Source organism: Thalassophryne amazonica, chromosome 9 (genome assembly GCF_902500255.1).
Source record: "Thalassophryne amazonica chromosome 9, fThaAma1.1, whole genome shotgun sequence".
In the NCBI taxonomy this organism is placed as follows: domain Eukaryota; kingdom Metazoa; phylum Chordata; class Actinopteri; order Batrachoidiformes; family Batrachoididae; genus Thalassophryne; species Thalassophryne amazonica.
The window spans coordinates 19,748,585-19,771,154 of NC_047111.1; the positions used below are offsets into that span (position 1 = coordinate 19,748,585).

General features: G+C 43.9%; 1 protein-coding gene across 1 annotated transcript in view; it reads right to left on the bottom strand.

The window, feature by feature from the left end:
- Positions 1-22,570, bottom strand: part of kirrel3a (kirre like nephrin family adhesion molecule 3a) — a 657,736-nt gene that overhangs the window by 63,468 nt on the left and 571,698 nt on the right. Inside the window, exons 7-9 of the mRNA XM_034177743.1 lie at positions 16,974-17,122; positions 9,875-10,002; positions 6,206-6,332 (exon numbers count right to left, since the gene is read on the bottom strand). Of these exons, the coding sequence (XP_034033634.1) occupies positions 6,206-6,332; positions 9,875-10,002; positions 16,974-17,122 (404 nt within the window). The remainder of the gene's footprint in view (positions 1-6,205; positions 6,333-9,874; positions 10,003-16,973; positions 17,123-22,570) is intronic.

Here is a 22,570-nt window from a genome sequence, read left to right on the forward strand (position 1 = left end):
AGAACTGGGGACCGCAATCTGAGACAATGTCTGTTGGGATCCCATGCAGCCGGACGACGTGGTGAACCAGGAGGTCCGCTGTCTCCTGGGCCGTCGGGAGCTTCGGGAGGGCCACGAAGTGGGCCGCCTTGGAGAATCGGTCCACTATCGTGAAGATGGTGGTGTTGCCCTGGGACGGCGGGAGACCCATGACAAAATCCAGGCCGATGTGGGACCAGGGGTAATGGGGCACGGGCAGCGGCTGGAGCAGACCCGAAGCCCTACGATGGTCAGCCTTGCCCCTGGCGCAGGTGGTGCAGGCCTGGATATAATCCCGGACGTCGGCCTCTAGGGACGCCCACCAGAAGCGCTGCCGGACAACTGCCACGGTTCTTCGCACCCCTGGATGACAGGAGAGCTTAGAGCCGTGACAGAAGTCCAGGACTGCAGCCCTAGCTTCTGGTGGGACGTAAAGTCTGTTCTTCGGCCCAGTTCCGGGGTCCGGGCTTCGTGCCAGGGCCTCCCGGATGGTTCTCTCTACGTCCCAGGTGAGGGTGGCCACGATAGTGGACTCCGGGATGATGGGTTCCGGTGGATCCGACAACTCCGTTTTGACTTCATCTTCATGTACCCGGGACAAGGCATCCGATCTCTGGTTCTTGGTCCCGGGACGGTAGGTGATCCGGAAGTCAAAACGGCCGAAGAACAGTGACCAGCGGGCTTGCCTGGGATTCAGCCGCTTGGCGGTCCTGATATACTCCAGGTTCCGGTGGTCAGTGAAAACCGTGAATGGCACGGACGTTCCCTCCAACAGATGTCTCCACTCTTCAAGAGCCTCTTTCACCGCAAGGAGTTCTCAATTGCTGACGTCATAGTTCCGTTCGGCCGGGGTCAACCTGCGGGAAAAATAGGCACACGGGTGAAGGACCTTATCAGTCTTCCCGCTCTGGGAAAGCACAGCTCCTATCCCTGAGTCCGAGGCGTCCACTTCAACCACTAACTGGCGACTAGGATCGGGCTGCACCAGAACGGGTGCAGACGAGAAGCGCCATTTCAACTCCTTGAACGCGGCATCGCAACGATCCGACCAGGTGAAGGGAACTTTTGGTGAGGTCAGGGCTGTCAGGGGGCTAACTACCTGACTGTAGCCCTTAATGAACCTCCTGTAGAAATTAGCAAAGCCGAGGAACTGTTGCAGCTTCCTACGGCTAGTGGGTTGGGGCCAGTCTCTCACCGCCGCAACCTTGGCCGGATCAGGAGCGACGGAGTTGGGGGAGATGATAAACCCCAGGAAGGACAAAGAGGTGCGGTGGAACTCACACTTCTCGCCCTTCACAAACAGCCGGTTCTCCAACAACCGCTGCAGGACCTGACGTACATGCCGGACATGAGTCTCAGGATCCGGAGAAAAGATGAGTATATCGTCTAGATATACGAAGACGAATCGGTGCAGGAAATCCCGCAAGACATCATTAACTAATGCTTGGAACGTCGCGGGGGCATTTGTGAGGCCGAACGGCATGACCAGGTACTCAAAGTGACCTAATGGGGTGTTGAATGCCGTCTTCCATTCGTCTCCCTTCCGGATCCGAACCAGGTGATACGCATTTCTAAGATCCAGTTTAGTAAAGATTTTGGCTCCATGCAGGGGGGTGAACACGGAATCTAATAATGGCAACGGGTATCGGTTGCGAACCGTAATCTCATTCAGCCCCCTGTAATCAATACATGGACGAAGTCCGCCATCTTTCTTGCCCACAAAAAAGAAACCTGCCCCCATCGGGGAGGTGGAGTTCCGGATCAGCCCGGCAACTAATGAGTCCCGGATGTAGGTCTCCATTGATTTGCGCTCAGGTCGTGAGAGGTTGTACAGCCTGCTGGACGGGAACTCAGCGCCTGGAACCAAATCAATGGCACAATCGTACGGACGGTGCGGGGGAAGGGTGAGTGCCAGATCCTTGCTGAAGACGTCAGCAAGATCGTGGTACTCAACTGGCACTGCCGTCAGATTGGGCGGGACTTTGACCTCCTCCTTAGCCTGGGAACCGGGAGGAACCGAGGATCCTAAACACACCCGATGGCAGGTTTCGCTCCACTGAACCACCACCCCAGACGGCCAATCGATCTGGGGATTGTGCTTTAACATCCATGGGATGCCCAAAATCACGCGGGAGGTGGCAGGAGTTACAAAAAACTCAATCTCCTCCCGGTGGTTTCCAGACACCACCAGAGTTACTGGTGGTGTCTTGTGTGTGAGTAAAGGGAGGAGGGTGCCATCTAGTGCCCGCACCTGCAATGGCGTAGGAAGTGCCACCAGAGGGAGCCCTACCTCCTTTGCCCATCTGCTGTCTAGCAGATTCCCTTCTGACCCCGTGTCCACCAGTGCTCGGGCTTGAAGGGTTAAATCCCCGCTCAGGATTGTGACTGGGAGTCGTGTGGCAATTTGTGTGTGTCTCACTTGAATGTCTTGACCCCCCCTTAGCCCAGTCTCTAAGGGCGAGTGTTGACGTTTTGGCCGTTTGGGGCAGTCTCTCTGTGTGTGCTCTGTTGAGCTGCAGAGAAAACACTCTCCACGGATCAGCCTTCCCTTTTGGCCCTGTGCGTCTCCCTAACAACGTCAACAGGGGGAGCTGTTGCCCCACAAAGCACTGCGGCTGTGGAGCGTGGGGAGGGCGGCCCCTTTTTGAACCCGGAAGGGAGAGGGGCGGCGCGTATCCGGTCACGTCCTTCGCCTCGCTCCCGACGGCGTTCCTCTAACCGATTGTCTAATCGTATAACAAGATCAATAAGCCCGTCTAAATCCCGCGGTTCGTCCTTAGCCACCAGGAGCTCCTTTAGGACCAACGACAGTCCGTTTACGAAGGCGGCGCGGAGGGCAGTGTTATTCCAGCCGGACCTCGCAGCCGCGATGCGGAAGTCAACTGCATAAGCAGCTGCGCTCCGGCGCCCCTGTCTCATTGACAGCAGCACGGCTGAAGCGGTCTCTCCTCTATTTGGGTGATCGAACACTGTTCTGAACTCCCTCACAAACCCATCATATGTCAGAAGGAGCCGTGAATTTTGCTCCCAAAGCGCTGTAGCCCAAGCGCGTGCCTTGCCGCGAAGCAGATTAATTACATAAGCTATCTTGCTAGAATCAGTCGCGTACATGACATGACATTGTGCGAAGACGAGCGAACACTGCATAAGGAAGTCCGCGCACGTCTCCACACAACCTCCGTACGGCACTGGAGGGCTTATGTATGCTTCCGGGGAAGGTGGGAGGGGTCGTTGAATGACCAGTGGAACGTCACTGTTACGCACAGGGTCGACAGGAGGGAGAGCCGCAGCAGCACCCTGAGGGCGCGCCTCCACCTGCGCGGCGAGAGCCTCCACCCTGCGGTTAAGGAGGACGTTCTGCTCGGTCATTAAATCCAACCGAGCCGTGAAAACGGTGAGGATCCGCTGCAACTCACCGATCATTCCTCCTGCGGGCGCCTGTGCGCCCTGTTCTTCCATTGGCCGTTCAACAGCCGGTTGACGCCCCTCGGGATCCATGACGTTGGCCGAGATATCCTGTTGGGAAAGTGTAAGTACACGGACCCACAACAGGGGGCGCAAATGAACGGACAATGGAATAGGTCAAATAACAACACTTTACTGTTGCGAACGTGCACAACAAACACAACAGATTACACAATAGATCAAAGGTCAAATTACAAGGTGTCGTGTGGGCAGGCTCGAAGATAGGAGACGCCTGTCCAAAGCAGAACCGGAACCACACGATTTCCTCCGCCACCAGACCCCGGGAATACTGGAGCCGCCAAGTCCCGAACTCCCAGGTGGCCACTGCCTCCGCGTGTCGGACCTGGTACTGCTGGCGAGGAACAAAAACACAATTAAGCGTGGGTGCGTCTGCACCCAGCAATCTGCACGGCAGGGAAGCTACCTCCACCTCTCGTTGGAGAAAAAGTCTGTTATCACTCACAAAAATCACAAAAGGGCTTTCTATCAAGCAGTCAGGCTGAGGATATTACCTTTCAGGTAGAACGATATCTCGGCAAAGAGGTGGAGATGACGTCTTGCTGATATACCGATGCAGATCAGATGAGTGGTGACAGCTGTCACAGGTGATGAGTGTCAGCTGTCACCCCGGCTGCTCCTGTGAGGCGGCAGCGCCCTCTGGTGCCTGGAGCCCGCACTCCAGGCAGGGTGCCCTCTGGTGGTGGTGGGCCAGCAGTACCTCCTCTTCAGCGGCCCACACAACATGCACAGAGATACCGTGATGAGATCCTGAGGCCCATTGTTGTGCCATACATCCAAGAACATCACCTCATGTTGCAGCAGGATAATGCACGGCCCCATGTTGCAAGGATCTGTAAACAATTCTTGGAAGCTGAAAATGTCCCAGTTCTTGCATGGCCGGCATACTCACCGGACATGTCACCCATTGAGCATGTTTGGGATGCTCTGGACCGGCGTATACGACAGCGTGTACCAGTTCCTGCCAATATCCAGCAACTTTGCACAGCCATTGAAGAGGAGTGGACCAACATTCCACAGGCCACAATTGACAACCTGATCAACTCTACGCGAAGGAGATGTGTTCCACTGCATGAGGCAAATGTTGGTCACACCAGATACTGACTGGTATCCCCCCCCAATAAAACAAAACTGCACCTTTCAGAGTGGCCTTTTATTGTGGGCAGTCCAAGGCACACCTGTGCACTAATCATGGTGTCTAATCAGCATCTTGATATGGCACACCTGTGAGGTGGGATGGATTATCTCAGCAAAGGAGAAGTGCTCACTATCACAGATTTAGACTGGTTTGTGAACAATATTTGAGGGAAATGGTGATATTCTGTATGTGGAAAAAGGTTTAGATCTTTGAGTTCATCTCATACAAAATGGGAGCAAAACCAAAAGTGTTGCGTTTATATTTTTGTTGAGTGTAGTTTGTAAAATAAAATATTTTGAGGGAAAACTAAAGCACTGTACTAAATATTGTGCAGGTAAATTTAGTGGTTATGATTTTTATTACTTATATTACAACTGGTGGCAGGTTAAAGTGCTGAACAACTAATGCCAACTTAGGATCAAATCACCAGGTGCAATTGAGCACCTTTAATTCTCATTTCTTCATATCATCTGTTTTTGTTGAGGACATAAAATCTCAAATCAAGAAGGTGTTTTTTTTTTTAGACACCCATGCATTTTCAACCTAGATTTTGTTGTGGTGAGGCGGGTGCAGTACCACCACGCTGCCACAGTTAAACACAGGTTTGCAAGTGTAAGTGTAGATTAGGTCAACAATTCTGTCAACAGACCGAGCAGGTGTGTATCTGCAGATGTACGTCTCACACCAGCTCTGAGGCCCATGGGCACCCGTGCTTATCCCTGGATACTTGAGGATGAAGTGGATGAGTGTCTATGACTCCCCCTAGAAGGAACTTGACCTTGGTATTAACCAGCCTGGAGACTGTGCACATTTTACACCCATACTGTCCGCGGATATATAATCTATACATCAGTGAACTGGGCAGAAATTTGTGTTCTTGAATTTTATTCACGGGCAGCATGGTGGATTAGTGGTTAGCACTGTTGCCTCACAGCAAAAAGGTTGTGGGTTCAATTCCCGTGGCCTTTCTGTGTGGAGTTTGCATGTTCTCCCTGTGTGTGCGTGGGTTTCCTCCGGGTGCTCCGGTTTCCTCCCACATCCAAAAACATGCGGATTAGGTGGATTGGAAACTTTTAATTGTCCATAGGTGTGCAAGTTGATGTGAATGTGTTTGTTTGTCTGTTTGTAGCCCTGTGACAGACTGTACCCTGCCTCGCACTCTATGACTGCTGGGATAGGCTCCAGCCCCCCGCGACCCTTAATTGGACTAAGCGGTAGAAGATGGATGGATGGATGGAATTTTATTCACATTGTTTACTTTGGAAAATCAATTAAAACTGGATGACAATGATGACAAACATACTGAATGTGTCTACTCTATCATCCTTTTGAGATGATGCGCACTGTGTGAGCAGTAAAAACAGAGGTTTTGCGATCAAATTCTACAGTTTTTAAAGTGTTTGTGTTGTCTTTTACATGGCTTGACTCAAAACCCCAGACAAATTTCCTTGGCGGGTCTAAAGTTGCATGTTTCAGGTGTTTGGATTTTACCTTTCCTTCACTTTTAGAGCACTTTCGGGTGGACAAGGTGCCATTGGCATGCCGTGGATAGGCTGTTGTATTTACCATTCACAGTGAGCGACACCTCCTTCTCCCCGGCGCCCACTCTGGGGACTACGGCCCGGCACACATATTTCCCAGCATCCTCCTGCTTTACTGCCTTCAGTGTTAGAGTGTTCTTGTTGCTGAGCACCTGTGTTGTGAGAAAAATACTTTCACAGTTGGAGGAGACACAAAGGACAGCAGCAGCATTTAATAAGCTGCAAGAAACTGCAAAGAACCTTCAGAGGTGCACTTCACTGAATTATGGAGGTGAAATGCTCAGGTATTCAGTCATCTCTGCTCTTAATGGTTGTATTTCAGACCACATAGAAGGATTTGATAAATATTCTTACTTTTACTAAGTTTTTTTTACCTTATGCACCCAACAAAGGGAAGCTTTATTTGCATTTTTTTTAAGCCTGGAGGGGAAACTGTGCATTCTCTGCAAATTATTTTTCAAATAGACTAAAGGATATGAAGGACACATTTTAATTTTCACTTTGTAATTGGGTTCTTGACTGAAGCACATGCACCTTTTTGTGTGTTGTTTTATTATTTTATTTAATTTTTTTGGGATCGATTCTTTTAAAAATTGCAACACTTGTGTTGTTAAATGGTGAATGGACTGCATTTATATACCACTTTTCCATCTGCATCAGACACTCAAAGCACTTTTACATCAATGCCTCACATTCACCCTGATGTCTACACTACACACCGGGAGAAACTAGGGGATTGAGGACCTTCCCCAAGAGCCCTTAGTGATTTTCCAAGGATCCTCTGGTCCAAAGCCCGATGCTTTAACCACTAGACCATCACCTCCCTGTTGTACTGTATCATGAAAGTGATGCAACAGACAAAAGCTGCACTTCGCACAGTCTCTCAACCACAACCAGGTGCTTGTAACACGCTCAGAGTTGTGATGGGTGGCGCTGTCTTGCTGGCTTTCCATACTACGAGGTCTGTCAATAAAGTATAGGTCCTTTTTATTTTTTTCAAAAACTATATGGATTTCATTCATATGTTTTTACGTCAGACATGCTTGAACCCTCGTGCGCATGCGTGAGTTTTTCCACGACGTGCGGAGGGATTGCAGCGTCGGCTCGCAGCCGCCGCGACGCTCCGCCACAGGAAAAACACCTCTGTTGGAAGCCTTAAGGACAAGTTGGAACATGTCCTGCTGTTAAACAATTTCTCATATACTCACTCCACTGAAAGCCATCAAAAGCCGCCTGGATTGTACAAATGGTTATCAACACGGAGGTGTTTTTCCTGTGCCGCCGCACCGCGTCGGCTGCGTCCCGACGCGCGGACCCGTCCGCACGTCTTTCATTAAAAAAATCTCCTTTAACAGTGGAATATCTGGATAAAATGCTGAAACCGACTTCTTCTGAAACTTCTCTGTTCTCTCACGACGTCCTGGATCAATAGAGCCTGAAATGTGGAGGTTTTCAGCTTGAAACAGGCTGACGACGGCGCCTGAGAGCGCTGCACGACGTCTCGCACCGTGGGAAGTCCTTAAAGCGACAGTATCACCTCAAAATCTCTCATCAGCCGTTAAAATTTTCACTGAAAACCAGCTTAATTTTTCAAACCGTGTCCACTTCGATGTGTCTCACAGGTTTAGAAAAAATTTTGATCAAACAAAGCGCCAGTCTCTCAGCAACTTTTCAGACAAAGGAATTCCGACGAGGGGCTGGACGACTCCTCCCACAAGGAGTGCTCACAGGCGAATGACGTCACCGACAGGCGTGGAAAAACTCACGCATGCGCACGAGGGTTCAAGCATGTCTGACGTAAAAACATATGAATGAAATCCATATAGTTTTTGAAAAAAATAAAAAGGACCTATACTTTATTGACAGCCCTCGTAGTCTCCTTCTTGATCAGTTTTTGAGAGCTGCCTAGTAGTTGGGGAAAGCTGGAGGTAAGGACTTAGCGGTTCGAGAGATGGGCTTGTGATTAGAGGATCCTCAGTTCAGTTCCTTTTCAGACAGATAAATCTCAGGGTGTACTGAATGGAAGCATCCAGACATCTGTGTGTCTGTGTGAATGAGAGGCATCACTGTGTGTTATTCTGCTTCAGATGGATAAGTGCAATACAGTGTTGTGTGAGTACCATTATCCTGTTGTTGTTGTACCTCCACCATCCAAGTTGGAGGAGGTAATGTTTTTGCCCCTGTTTGTCTGTTTGTGAACAGCCTGGAACCCATAAATGTCCATGTATTATTATGAAAAGTTTTACTGAAGATTCATATCCTTATAGGCAAGAAGCAATTTAATTTTCAAGGGCATTGGTGAAAGGGCAAAGTCAGGAAAAATCTTGGAAAATTGGAAAAATCACTATCCTTTACCACTGAATGAATTTTCAACAATGCACAACTCTGTCAAAAAAGATCACATTTCTTTCATATTTGAAAGACTTGTGTAGAATGGTATCCTTTATTAACCGACAAAGTTTGACCTGGATTTCATTCAGATTACAGATTTTTTAATTTATTATTGAAAACCCCATTTAACGGATATTTTACAATGTATCTTAATCAAATGTGCCCCAATGACTCTCATATTTGAAAGTGAGGAGCAGACTGGCACTCACTATCGCCTGACAAAGTTTGATCCGGATCTGATCTGGATTGTGGATTTGTGGACATTTGAAAGTAATATTGAAAAGCCCATTTATCTACATTTTGCATTATATCTCAAACAAAAGAGCCTCAATCACTCTCATTTTTGACAATGAGGCACAAACTGTGACTCTTAATGAATATAGTAAGTTTGATCGGCATTTGATTTGTGTTGTGGGTTTAGCAGATGATGATTTGATTTTAACATTGAAAAGCCCTTTTGATCTATATTTTGTATTATATTTTAGTTCATAAAAAGCAGCTTCTAACATAACCTTGACCTTGAAATTTTTTTCCAAGATAAAAATTTGTGGAATTGGAAAGTAGTGTTGGTGCAAGTTGTTATTTTTATGAAAAACATAACTTTAGGAATTTTGTTTTCCTGTGGAATCTTGTTCTATTTCAGAAGTAACCTTCTCAGCACTGTTTGTACTTCTTCATGATTGATGCAGATAAGGTCAAGACATATTCAGTAACTTGATCCATGCACCCACATCCAGAGAAACCCGACTGTAAAAGTGATTTCTGTGAACATTAATTCTCATATTTAGTTTGTCCACTTATTTATGGGCTGTGAAAATATCGCTAAAAGTGTTTGTGCAAGATTTTGTTTTGTTCTGAAGGAGTGACAGCCCTTCATAGCTGTGATTGGAGAGAATGTGCATTGCTAAAAATTAGACCAATTATGTTTCATTAGAAATTTTACTGACAGTTATCCAGAAGGCACACTGGAGACTGGAGCTGAGATTTAATCTATATTTGGGGGGGTTCATTGTGCAACAGACAAAATCTGCACGATGCAGTTTGGAAACAACAGATTTGTTTGCATAAAACAAAAGCGTGCATCATACAGATTGGGGATGGGAATTGAAGACTGGTTCCACTTGAGAATCGGTTCCAAATGTTTCATTCCATAACAATCTACAATCACAGGTTGATGATGTCAAACTGCACTGTTGCTGGAAATCGGTAATGGTATCGATATTGATAAAATCCTACCAATTCCCATCCCGAACACTGATGCTCTCTAGAAATGCCTATATAAACGTGCAAGTTTGAAACATACCACTCCCGAGCCGCGTTTCATCCACACGATGGTCAGAGATGGGTTTCCGGTCCACGCACAGTTAAAAACAGCATCGGATCCCAGATCCACCTGCAGAGACTGTGGCTCTGCTGCCATCCGCGGCCCAACTGGAAGACACGTGCATGTTTGTTACGAAGCATCATGAAAACCAAATGTGACTTTTGAAAGGCTGTCGTGAAAACTTTGATGTGAGATGAGAACATTAAAGTCTGAACATTTAAAAATAACATTCAAACGTCTGAATCCAAGTCAGTGGATCTTCAGATTCAGATCCTTTCACTCATTACAGCTGTGAGAAATCCCAGCATGCAAATCTGAAAAGGCAACATTTGAATCTGTGAAGAGTGTTGAGTATCTGACAGATGTGTGGCCCTGAAACGTTTAAAATCTCTGTGACTTTGTAATGAAGCTTTTGTCACGTTGAAGACTTTACACACTGCTCACATAACCATGAAGCAGATATGAAGATGTGCTGTTTTTTAAATGTTCAAACTCTTGTTATGCATGAAAACAGGTGAAAATTTTAAAAAGTACCTTCAGTATTTCATTTCTTTCACTTTTATGGATTGTGATGGTATTTACTTCATTGGAGCTCAGCTGAGAGACAAAAACCCTTCCACAGATATGACTCATCCAAATATGTGTCGAGGTCTCAAACCTGCCTGTGGCCTTTGGACCTTTGACATGCCTCATCATGTGCCATTAATCAGCCTCCATAAGATGTTTTTTTCTTCTGTATGTCACACTCCAACCATCAAAGCGTCTAATTAAACCGTAGTATGGCGAATTGAACATGTTTGAAACTTGATATTGTCATGCTCTCCGTGTGTCTGCCTGTATCCACTGCTGCCCCCTTGTGACTGTTCCTGGTGTTATTATATGGAGTTCCCTGTGGGTTTTCATGTCTGTGTCTGTCCTTGTCCTCTGTTCCCTCTTGTCTCGATTATAACACTTTTGTTCCTTTATGAATGTAATTTATAACCTACGTCCAGCCCACTCAACTACTTGTTGAATTTTATTACTTCCAGTGTCTTTGGTGCATTTCCTGTCTTATTTTTGTACTCACAGTTTCCTTGTGCCTTTTGGTTAACTTTCTTACTATGTCCCTTCTCCAGCTGTTTCCAGTTTGTGGGTACCCTCACCTGTTTTCTATCTGGGTGATTACCTTCTCTGTGTGTTTGTACCCGTCTTCCTCCCGTGCTTCACCTGAATGTTGTGTGCGTTTGCCCTCTTTCTCGCCCTCATTTCCAGTGGTTTCCAGTGTATGACCTCTTGTTGCCGAGCCTTGTTTGCTTGTGATCATTTCAATTTTGACTGTCATTTTGGACACTTTGCTTGTGATTGTTTCTCATGTTTTTGGGCCATTCTCTGTGTAACATTTTATGTAGATAATAATAATTTATTTACTGATTGGCACTCACGCGGAGCACCAAAAATGTAGCATTTATTTATGGAATAAAACGCGATCGGCTCACACCAGGGAAGCATTAATATGTAACCTTTTATTTATTTATTGGAGACATTTTGCTTTACAGATATTCAGGCCTTGCAACAGGGAACCATTAACATGTAGGGATTTACAGTGAATAAGTAATTAAACTCCCTAATTAAATTCGATTGGACTGGGCCCAATATAACGGGTCACCAAAATAATTAATTTAGGTTTTAATACTTATTATTTAAGTATTAATCTGGGGCACCAACTATTATTAATTTTATATAGCATAGGTACTATAATTTAAACATTAATTCATCAGTCTCAAATGAATTAATCCATCTCTATTTAATTTAATCAGTCTCTAATCTGAAGTCTGAATTCCATGATAAGGTTGACCAAGAGTTTCCTTCTGAACAGAAAATAAGCCACAGCAGAAAATATTTGTAATTTATTTACAATTTATACAAGAAATGAACATTTTACTGGCATTTTCTATACAGTGATTGAAAATATGTTCATTCATGGAAGCAATTTTCTTACTCACTCATGAGATGTTGGAAGAAATAGAGATAAAGCTTAAAACTTTAAGTAAATAAATCTGATTGGAATTTAGTGATGAATTTTGAAGCCAATTATTAAGAAAAAATATTAAACATGAATATGTTTAAGGAAAGGAGCCAAAGGCTTAAAATTAGCCACTTTGTATCCATAGACAACAAACCCATTTTGTGGCACCGTCAACTGGGTCACTTAGCTGCTGTTGAAGAGGTTTTTGGACAGTCTGATCCATCTGTCATGGATGTCCATGCTCTGGGCAGCTGAGCTCACGTGGGTCGGAGGGGTTAACTCAGAGGTGTCTCCGAGTGATCCCAGGGCAGAGTGAAGCTTAGGGCTAGTGGCCAGCGATCACCTTAGTATTTCTTTTGTTTTTCTTGTTGATTAATGCTGGCAAATTATACAGTACGAGGGCTGTGATAAACGTATCCGACCTTATTATTTTTTTCAAAAACCATATGGATTTGAATCACGTGTGATTACATCAGACATGCTTGAACCCTCGTGGGCATGCGAGAGTTTTTTCACGCCTGTCGGTTACATCATTCGCCTGTGGGCAGTCTTTGAGTGATGAGTGGCCCACCCTCTCGTCGATTTTTTCATTGTTTAGGAATGGCTCAGAGACTGCTGCTTTGTTTGATAAAAATTTTTTCAAAAACTGTAAGGCACAACTGAGTGGACACCATTCGATAAATTCAGCTGGTTTTCGGTGAAAATTTTAACGGCTGATGAGAGATTTTGGTGTGTAAGTGTCGCTTTAAGGATGGCCCACGGCGCCTGATGGCGATCTGCGCTCCAAGGCGGCGTCGTCTCGCTGTTTCAAGCTGAAAACTTCCACATTTCAGGCTCTGTTCACCCAGTAAGTCGTCAGACAACAGAGAACTTTCAGAAGAGCTCTGGATCAGCAGTTTATTCGGACATTCCACTGTTAAAGGAGATTTTGTAATGAAAGAACGTGCGGGCAGATTCGCATGTCGGGCCGGACACGACCGGAGGGTGCCGACAGGAAAAACACCTCTGTTGGAAACCTTAACGGACAAGTTGGAGCTGTTAAACAATTTCTCAGATACTCACTTGCTGAAAGTCATCAAAAGCCGCCTGAATTTTACAAATGGTTTTCAACACGGAGGTGTTTTTCATGTCGCGGCACAGACGGATTTGCCACATCGTCACGGATCCGACTCGGCAAATTTGTCCGGCACAGACGGATTTGCCACATCGTCACGGATCCGACTCGGCAAATTTGTCCGCACGTTCTTTCATTACAAAATCTCCTTTTAACAGTGGAATGTCCGGGTAAACTCCTGATGCCGGCTTCTTCTGAAACTTCTCTGTTCTCTGACGAGGACCTGGGTGAACAGAGCCTTAAATTAGGATGTTTTCAGCTCGAAACAGCCAGACGGACGCCACCTCCGACTGCGTCGCGCTGATTCGCTTTGTGGGCTGTCCTTAAAGCGAAAAAAAAACTCCACAACCTCTCATCAGCCGTTAAACTTTTCACCGAAAACCAGTTGAATTTCTCGAATAGTGTCCACTCGGATATCCCTCACAAGTCCTGAAAAAATTTTGATAAAGCAACGCCTGCCGTCTCCAGCGGCTTCTCAGACAAAGAGATTCCGACGGGCGGGGTGGAGCACTCCTCACTCAAGGCCTGCCCACAAGCGAATGACGTCACCGACACGCATGAAAAAACTCACGCATGCGCACGAGGATTCAAGCATGTCTGGTGTAATCGCATGTGATTCAAATCCATATAGTTTTTTTTTTTTTAAATAAAACTGCCGGTTAGTTTTATCACAGACCTCATATTTCTTGTCTTTCTGATGCCTGATTCTGTTTTTTTTTGTCTCTGTTTAAGGTGCAGCTCGATCCAGAGATGGGAGTTGTATTAGTGTTGGCGATCCTCCTGTCCTGTACACTAACAACATTCCTTGTGTATTCGTCCGTGATTTGTTCTGTGAATTGTTCTGTAATTTATGTCTGTAGCATGGCCCAAGCAGAGGGTCACCCCTTTCAGTCTGGTCTGCTTGAGGTTTCTTCCTCAGAGGGAGTTTTTCCTTACCACTGTTGCTCTGGGGGTTAGTAAGGTTAGACTTTACCTGTGTGAATCACCTTGAGGCAACTCTGTTGTGATTTGGCGCTATATAAATGAAAATAAATTGAAAATTGAAACTGAAATTGAGACAAGGCACTACTCCATGTACAAGCCTTGGTAGTAGATCTTCCATTTTATGGCAACTTACTGGCTTTAGCCACTCTTTCTGACTTCCTTACGCACCCATATCTGTGTACTCACATTCCTGAACTTGCTAGAATAAGAATAATCACCCCACGGATGTGCAACAGGTTAGGGTGGTAAAAATGCAGATGGTAATGTGCTAACAAGTGAGGAGAGTGCGTTGAGAAGTTGGAGGGAATATTTTGAGGAGCTAATGAATGAAGAAAATGAGAGAGAAAAGGCTGGATGATTTGGAGAGAGAAAATCGGGAAGTGCAGGAGATTAGCAAGGATGAAGTAAGGGCAGCTATGAAGAGGATGAAGCGTGGAAAGGCAGTTGGTCCTTGATGACATTCTAGTGGAGACATAGAAATGTCTAGAATAGTTGGCAGTGGAGTGTCTAACCAGATTGTTTAATAAAAGATTGAAAAGTGAGAGGATGCCTGAGGAGTTGAGACGAAGTGTGCTGGTTCCTGTTTTTAAGAAGTTGATCAGCCACAGCATGAACTTATGGGAAAGAGGAGTAGTGCTAGGCTTAGAAAATAGGTGAAGATCTGTGAGCAGTATGGTTTCATGTTGAGAAACAGCACTACAGATGCAATGTTTACTCTGAGAGTATTGATGAAGAAGTATAGTGAAGGCCAGAAGGTCTTCCATTGTGTGTTTGTGGATTTAGAGAAAGCTTTTGACAGGATGACAATAAAAGAGTTGTGGTATTGTATGAGGAAGTCTGGAGTGGCACAGAAGTATGTGAGAGTAATGCAGGACATGCCCTGGAGAGAATGGGAATGAAAGTCAGTAGGAGCAAGACTGAGTACATGTGTGTGAACGAGAGGAAGCCCAGTGGAATAGGGTGGTTACAAGGAGTATAAGTGGTGAAAGTAGATGAGTTAAAATACTTGGGGTCAACTGTCCAAAGTAATGGAGAGTGTGGTAGAGAGGTGAAGAAAAGAGTACAGGCAGGGTGGAGTGGGTGGAGAAAGATGGGAGGAGAGATTTGTGACCAAAGAATAGCTGCAAGAGTGAAGGAGAAAGTTTACAAGACAGTAGTGAGACCAGCTATGTTATATGGCTTAGAGACGGTGGCACTAACAAAAAGACAGGAGGTAGAGCTGGACTTGTGATTCTCTCTGGGAGTGGTGAGGATGGACAGGATTAGGAATGAAGATATCACAGGGACAGCTCAGATGGGAGGGTTTGTAGACAAAGTCAGAAAGGTGAGACTGAGAGGGTTTGGACATGTGTAGAGGAGGTGCCCAGGGTATATAGGGAGAAGGATGCTGAGGATGGAGCCACCAGAAAGGAGGAGAAGAGGGAGGCCAAAGAGGAGGTCTATGGATATGCTGAGGGAGGACATGCAAGTGGTTGGTGTGACAGATGAAGATACAGAGGACAGGGTGAGATGGAAACAATTTATCTGCTGTGGTGCCACCTAATGGAGCAGCCAAAAGAAGACCCTACAGAGAGGCAAACCTTTGGAAATTGAGCACCCAGACAGTCTTAGCACCTTATTTTTCAGACTCTCCTGTTGCAGTTCCTGGGTCCATCCTCACCACCACCCCAGCTTGTTGTTTTGGTGCTTCTTGATATGAAGGCTGTGTAGACTTGGATTATCTTGATATTCAAAAAGATCCAGAGTACCCAATTGTAGAATAATTACTTTCATATTGCAGGGCAGTTTTTGTTGAATTATTCAGTAGTACATATTAACTTGTTCACACATGCAATTAATATTTTCCTTTATTTCTTGTTTCTTGGTTTTGAATGTGGCTATAAAGCCCCACTTTCACTTTCAGATATGCATTCTGGAAACTCCCAGCCTGTAACTGTGACAAACCAGTGTGTGAAAATCATACTTACTCATGAATGTTATGATGCAAACATTTTAATGACATAATGTGTTGTACTTAAACCAGCTCATAAAACTGTAACACCAGTTCAGGACCAGGAAGCGGTCCAGGAACAGGAAGAGAGCTGGTAACATCTCCGCAAACCCCTCACAGCCTGGACACACTGTTTAAACTCCTCCCCTCTGGTCGGTGTTACAGACCTCTGTGCGTCAGAACAACCAGACACAGGAACAGTTTCTTTCCATAGTCCCTCACACTGAACTTAACCTGACAAAAAAAAAAAAAACATACACACCTCATGTACAACTTCAGTCTGTTTGTCTGCTTCTCCTTTGCACACATTTTTTTCTGCACATTTTTTCTATTTATTTTTTTCTATTTGCAGATTTATTTGTACATTTTTACAGTGCATTATTCAGTGTTTAGTGGATATTCGCACGTTCATACAGAGAGCGTACAGTCAAATTCCTTGTATTCTTGTGGATACATGGCAAATAATGGCTATTCTGATTCTGATTCTTCAATAAACTAAACTCATGTACATTTTGAGAATTTCCATTTACTGCCTCCTACTGGTTGTATGCAGACATAACACTGAGCAGCCCCTTACGGGTTATTTCAGGCTCCCGGTGGAGGATGTGAATCAGGTCTGATTAGAGTTGCTGAATGTTTCCAAGCAGAGCTGCAGTCAGGCTGCAGTTGTGGTTTTGCTGTCAGCTATGTTGTACCTTTTCCTGTTAATCCTGCATTCACACCATGTCAGATTTACTGCTGATATCACCTCCAGCTGGGAGATAACAACATGTCAGGGATCATTAGTGGCTGCAAGTAAAACCATTTTTTCTCCTTCATTTTTTGTCAAATTTCTTCCTGTTGACTTCTTTTCTTTTGTGAGAAAATGTCATCCATCAAAAAAGCCTGATTTAAAAAAACAAATAAATAAAAACCCTCAGTTTGTGTTGGAGCTGCAGAGCCACACATATTGGTGGTCAAGGGTCAGGGGTCAGGGGATACTCACAGTACACGTCCACGTTCCTGCTGATGTTTGTGTGACCCAGCGCGTTGGTGACCTCACAGGAAACAGGTTCGGTGAAGAACGAGTGATCCACAAGCACCTCGTAGGTGTCGCCTGTTATATCCGGGATCACACTGCCCCCTTTGGCCCACCTGAAATCATCACAGCACAAAAAGAAACTAAACAAAACAGAATTTATCAGGTGGTTTCATAGCAGCAGCCTATTTATTTAAACACTGGAATTAAGCAAAATTACATTCTGACTGAGTCACTCTGAATATCTGCAGCCACACAGATGGAAAATGAAAATGGCAGAAATGTCAGTTCCAGAAGTGGACATTAGACTTTTAATTTCTCCCAATACAGCAAATATAATCTCAGCATGGCAGATACTAATAATCTACAAATAATCATTTGTGTTATTCAACTTTGTCGTGCCCCCCCACCGGGCCAACACTCCCAATGACAATAATGAGTGGCGTCTGAGTATGACGCAAAGCAAAGTCAAGCTACACCCCTCTTTTTAGAGAGTGGGTGTGACCGGCCCCTCAGGACAAAAACACATTACAAAACCTGTTTGTTTTTACTGCCACCAAAGACGCAGTGTTTTTGGCCCCACCTGTCTCTGTTGGTCTGTGTGTCTTCTTGGTGTAAAGCACCAGTGCTAACCACTGAGCCACCGTGCCGCCAAGTTCAGGAGTATTAGATAAAAATAAATAAATAAAAACTGTAAGACAGGCATACAGACAGTCTGATCTGGGTGTTTGCCTTCCTGGATTCAGGACCCAGGACAGCTCCGTGGTGTGGTGGATGTGGAGATGCTCTCAGACCCTGACTAACTTCTTAAACCTACTGAAATGTGGCTTTTTGTTGTTGTTGTTGTTTTTTTTTTTTTATCACTTTACATTTTCATTCATATCTCAGGATGAAAACCATCATTCAGACATATTTATGCTGATCAATCATATCTGTGAGGAATATTTCGAGCAGATCCAGTGGACCGAAAAAAACTCAGCAGGGGGATGACGTCAGTTCAACAAAAGCACACAAACAAATTAAACAATGGGAGAAGGTGCAGTCAGAGTGGGAGACGTGTGATTTGAAAATAATCACAAGCCGAACTGCTCCTTCTTTCTCTTCCTGCTGATCCTTCATCCTTCTCTGGATGCCCCGCCTCCTCTTGCTGTCTAAACAGGCCCCTCCCTCCAACGGGACCTTTAAAAGTGGCCCAGATGTTTGTGAGCAGAGGGTCTCGGGGATTGAACGTGTTTTCGGTTGGCTGTCACTCTTCTGTCTGCTGTGGCGTCGCCCGCTCCCCCGACACCTCCAGGAACACAAGCAGAGGCGACCACCTTGTCTCACGCTGGCTTCAAAGGGATCGAACACATCATGGTGTTGATGCTGCAAGGAATCGCAGCTCACTTGATGCCAGTTGGGTTGGACAACAGAGCCGTGAGAGGACATCTGCAGACAGATTTGATTATCTTCAAGCTCTCGCTCTCACCTGGTGGCACCGGCGGGTTTTACTTCTCAGCATCGTCGATTGATTTTTAGCAGCTGTCAAATTCCAGCACTTTTTTCCAGGATGAAAGTCGGTCACATCATCCCTCAAATCAGTCGTTTTAAAGCAAGATTCCGCCTCACCACGCTTGTTGTTATCTCTCAGTGCTGAGCTGAAAATACTGTCAAGGGCTTTACAGTCAAGAGCAGAAGATGTACACCTGTGATTGCAGTTGGGCTCATAAGTATTTGGACAGAGATACAGTTTTGCTTCTGAACACAGTTCAACACAGTTGCTGATAGCTCTCAAAAATGAGTGACTGTAAATGAAGGACACAGGTGAGGGAAGCCACCAAGACACCAGCCTAAATTTGGCATGTCTTATGAAAATCCCTCTCTGAGTAGTATTTTCTCGAAACCCCTTAATTTAAAGCTGTACGGCCTTTCAAATTTCACAATGACAAAACTTAGCTTCTACCAAAATCCAAGCATTATAATGTTGCTTTATTTTTGTAACATGTTGCAAACTTGCAGCTCATTTTAATGAAGAGAGCATATTTATATTGGGGTGAATTCCATAACAAATACTGTGTTTCCCTTCTATTTAGCCCCATCATGCAGATGAATGGAACCTTTAACCTGACCCACTTGTTCCTAGAATGTATGCGCTGACATGTCTGTAAGATATCTTCAGAGGTTTTATTTGGTTTCAAAAACAGCGATTTTAGATTTAGGACTGTTTATTTCTTGATAATGTTTACAAAATATATGAGAAACAGATTATATTCATAGAGAAATAAGCTGTTTTGGAGGGTTTTCCACCATCTTGGTTTACTTTGTTTGAGCGAGCATCTAGCTGACATCACGCTGCCTTTCTTTGCTCTGACTGGCTGTCGCTGTGTCCTTCCTAGCATTCTCGCACAGCTCAGCAGAAGCCCCCACATAATCTATGACGTCGCTACAAAATGTAGGTCATGGCATCTGACTGCTTGAATTTCTACCAATCAGGGGTCAAAACTGTAAATTGTTTTGAGGTGGCATGAGTTTTGACTATATCGGGAACATAATATTATGAAATGCTTATTTAAATGCTAAGTAACAAAGTTACAATGGTGTCAAACAAAACTGAGTTAAATCTTTTAAAAATCCCCAAAGGCCATACAGCTTTAAAGCAAACAGTTGACTCTGCAAGCACACTTTGTTTTTTTTTTTCAGCTCCATTATAGTGTTCTACAGAACCAAACTGTGGTGTCACCTGTCCAAATAGTTAAGGATCAGTCTGAATATAAATTACTATTCAGCACATAACGGTTATTTGTTTTACCCACAGGTCACCTGTGTTATGCTGGTTGCTTTGCTGGTCTGTTTAACTTGTAAAGTGAGAAGCAGCGGCCTCTTGTGGTGATGGTGTGTCTGTTAATGAGGTTATCGCAATAACATCTAAAGCAAACATAGAGGAAACTGAACATCACATTCACATTTTATAGGACCAGAGATCCATCCTGAACAGAACCGACTGGGATGTAATTACTGTGCTGATTTCATGTATTATGTAGAAGTTCATAAATGTTTGGACTTCAATATATTTTTGGAGATTACTCTGTTGAAATCTTTAGACGAGAGTTGAAAATAAAACATTTGAATTGCAAACAAGCAATTTGTCTACTAGTGCACGGACAGACGGTGCACTGACTGTGAGTCTTTAAATATTTAATTCATAATTTGATATGGATGTACATTCCTAAATTGTCCAGCAGGTGCCAGATGTCTTTCTTTTCATGCAGGCTTATGAACAAAGTTCCAAATGAGTGTTTCAAAGGTGTTCAAACATTTAAGAGAAGAGTTTCATGTTGGCCTCGAGTCCGACAAATTTTGCAACGATCTCCCATTCACACATTCAAAATGACATTTAATTCCCGATTTATTTTCCTGTTGTCTTGTCCATTTTGTCCCATATTTGGTAAAGTAGTTGGATCAGGTTTCCACACACAGCTGCTAGCCTACGTTATTATCTGGCATGAAGGTTAGCACCGTCTAGTAGGTGGCAGAAATATTTAAGGGATAATACATAGGCCATGGATTCCCAAAGTGTGGGCTGTGGCCCCCTGGCAGGCCACAAAGGTTCTGCATGTCAGCCAGTAGAGGTCAACAAAAATATGTTAAAATTCTTAAATTTTCAATTTCGTTAAAATTTGGAATTACCTACAAGTTTTTTATTATTTATAAAAATGAAATCAGAAGTACAAACAAAGCAATGAAATTTAAACAATCTAATTTTATTCTTAATTTACCTGACCTACATCAGCATCCAAACTCCATCAAATATATATTTTCTGGTTATCATTAAAATCAAGTGAGCTCTAAAGAGACTACAGATCTGCTACTGTGGTGGTTTTAGTTCAATTATATAAGTTGTTTTATATAGAACCAAATCATAACCACAACCCCACAAATGTGACACAACAGTGTCACAATTTTTTGGGAAATCATCACTAGGAAACTGTGCAGATGCAGAACTGAACCTGAAACATTTACAGAACGTCATTAATGTCAATTCTGAAAGTTCAGACAAAAACAACCAGCTGATGTTCAATCGCTGTGAGTGGGGACTGAACCGTGGATTCACTGGCTGTTCCAGAGACATGCAGGTTCCATCGCAGACAAAATAATTAATGTGCAGACGACGACACAGGATGGGGCCAACTCAGCGGAGCTCATTAATCTAAGCAGGCTTCAGTCAAATAACAAAACTCAAAAACTCAAACTTTGTTGGTTTTAGTTGCTCAGAACTCAAATATTCAATATCTATTAAAATGCATTTCATTTTGGATTCTGATGCATCTTATATAATATTAATAATAATTATTATTTATTATTATTATTATTATTATTATTAATATTAGTAATACTCATGAAAATAATGATCATAGTAATAATATTCATTATCTCTCAGTTTCACCATGCTCTCTTCCTTGGATAGAGTTGTTGACAAGGAAACAATTCCATTTGAATCGTACTAGCATACAAAATAAACTGAATAATGAAAAAAACATCCTGAACTATTGCTGCATCCCAATTACCTCAGATATGAAAATCCCAACTGGGAATATCATCACACTTGAGGTAAATCCAGTTTCCACATAGTAACAGCAAGTTGGAAATTCAGCTGGAGAGCTCCAAGACTTTGGAGTGCAGAGTGCTCAAAAAAATACTGGTCCACCAAAGAGACCTCACAGAAGAGAACTAATGGTGCAGAAGTTATATTAGTGTTTTAATTTACTGCTCTATTTGTTGCACAGTGTAGGCAGTGATTGTTGTTAGCAACATTTAATGGCACCAGTTGATAAACAATACATTATGCAGTTTTTAATACATAAAAATATTACAACAATATGTCCAAAGACAGCTGCAGGGCAGTACTGTGTACACGATTTATTAAATTGGACATTAAACACACTGAAGTGCAAAGAAGCATTAAAAAAATACAGTTTTCATAACTGCTGGACTTCAGGGGGTATAATTAGAAAATTATGGCCTCTGGGTACAAATAGAAGCGGATACATATGTGAGCGGAGTAAACTAGAACCTGACTGATTCGGATTTTTGGGGGCCATTACAATATTAGGTAGTAAAAATGATCAATTAAGACACTAATATATCTGTGGATATATACAACAAAATTGCAGTGATTCCTAAAATTTTGTTATGAAACACTTATGACAAAGAAGTGTAACTGTACCTATAAACATAACCAACAATCAACCAATGTACATCATGCTGCCTTCATGATTCATTCACTTGGATTGACAGTCTCTGTGTTGCGTTGTTCAGCATTTACATTAAGTACACTTTGCATCTATTTTGGCCCTGCCTAGCTGGCAGCCAGTGACTGTTGTCTCTTGCCATTGAGAAAACTCACTCTGTTTGAAAATGAATGATATCTAGTCACTTGGCTTCTGTCTCCTGTAATTAGTGTGACCAAAGGGTGATGGGGTCCCAGCCATGCTTGACAGCATCGTAAAAAATACTGCACACCCTTCTAGAAAAATGACATTATGACACCATTTCCAAAAACCAAAGGGATTTTCTGCATTTTTAAC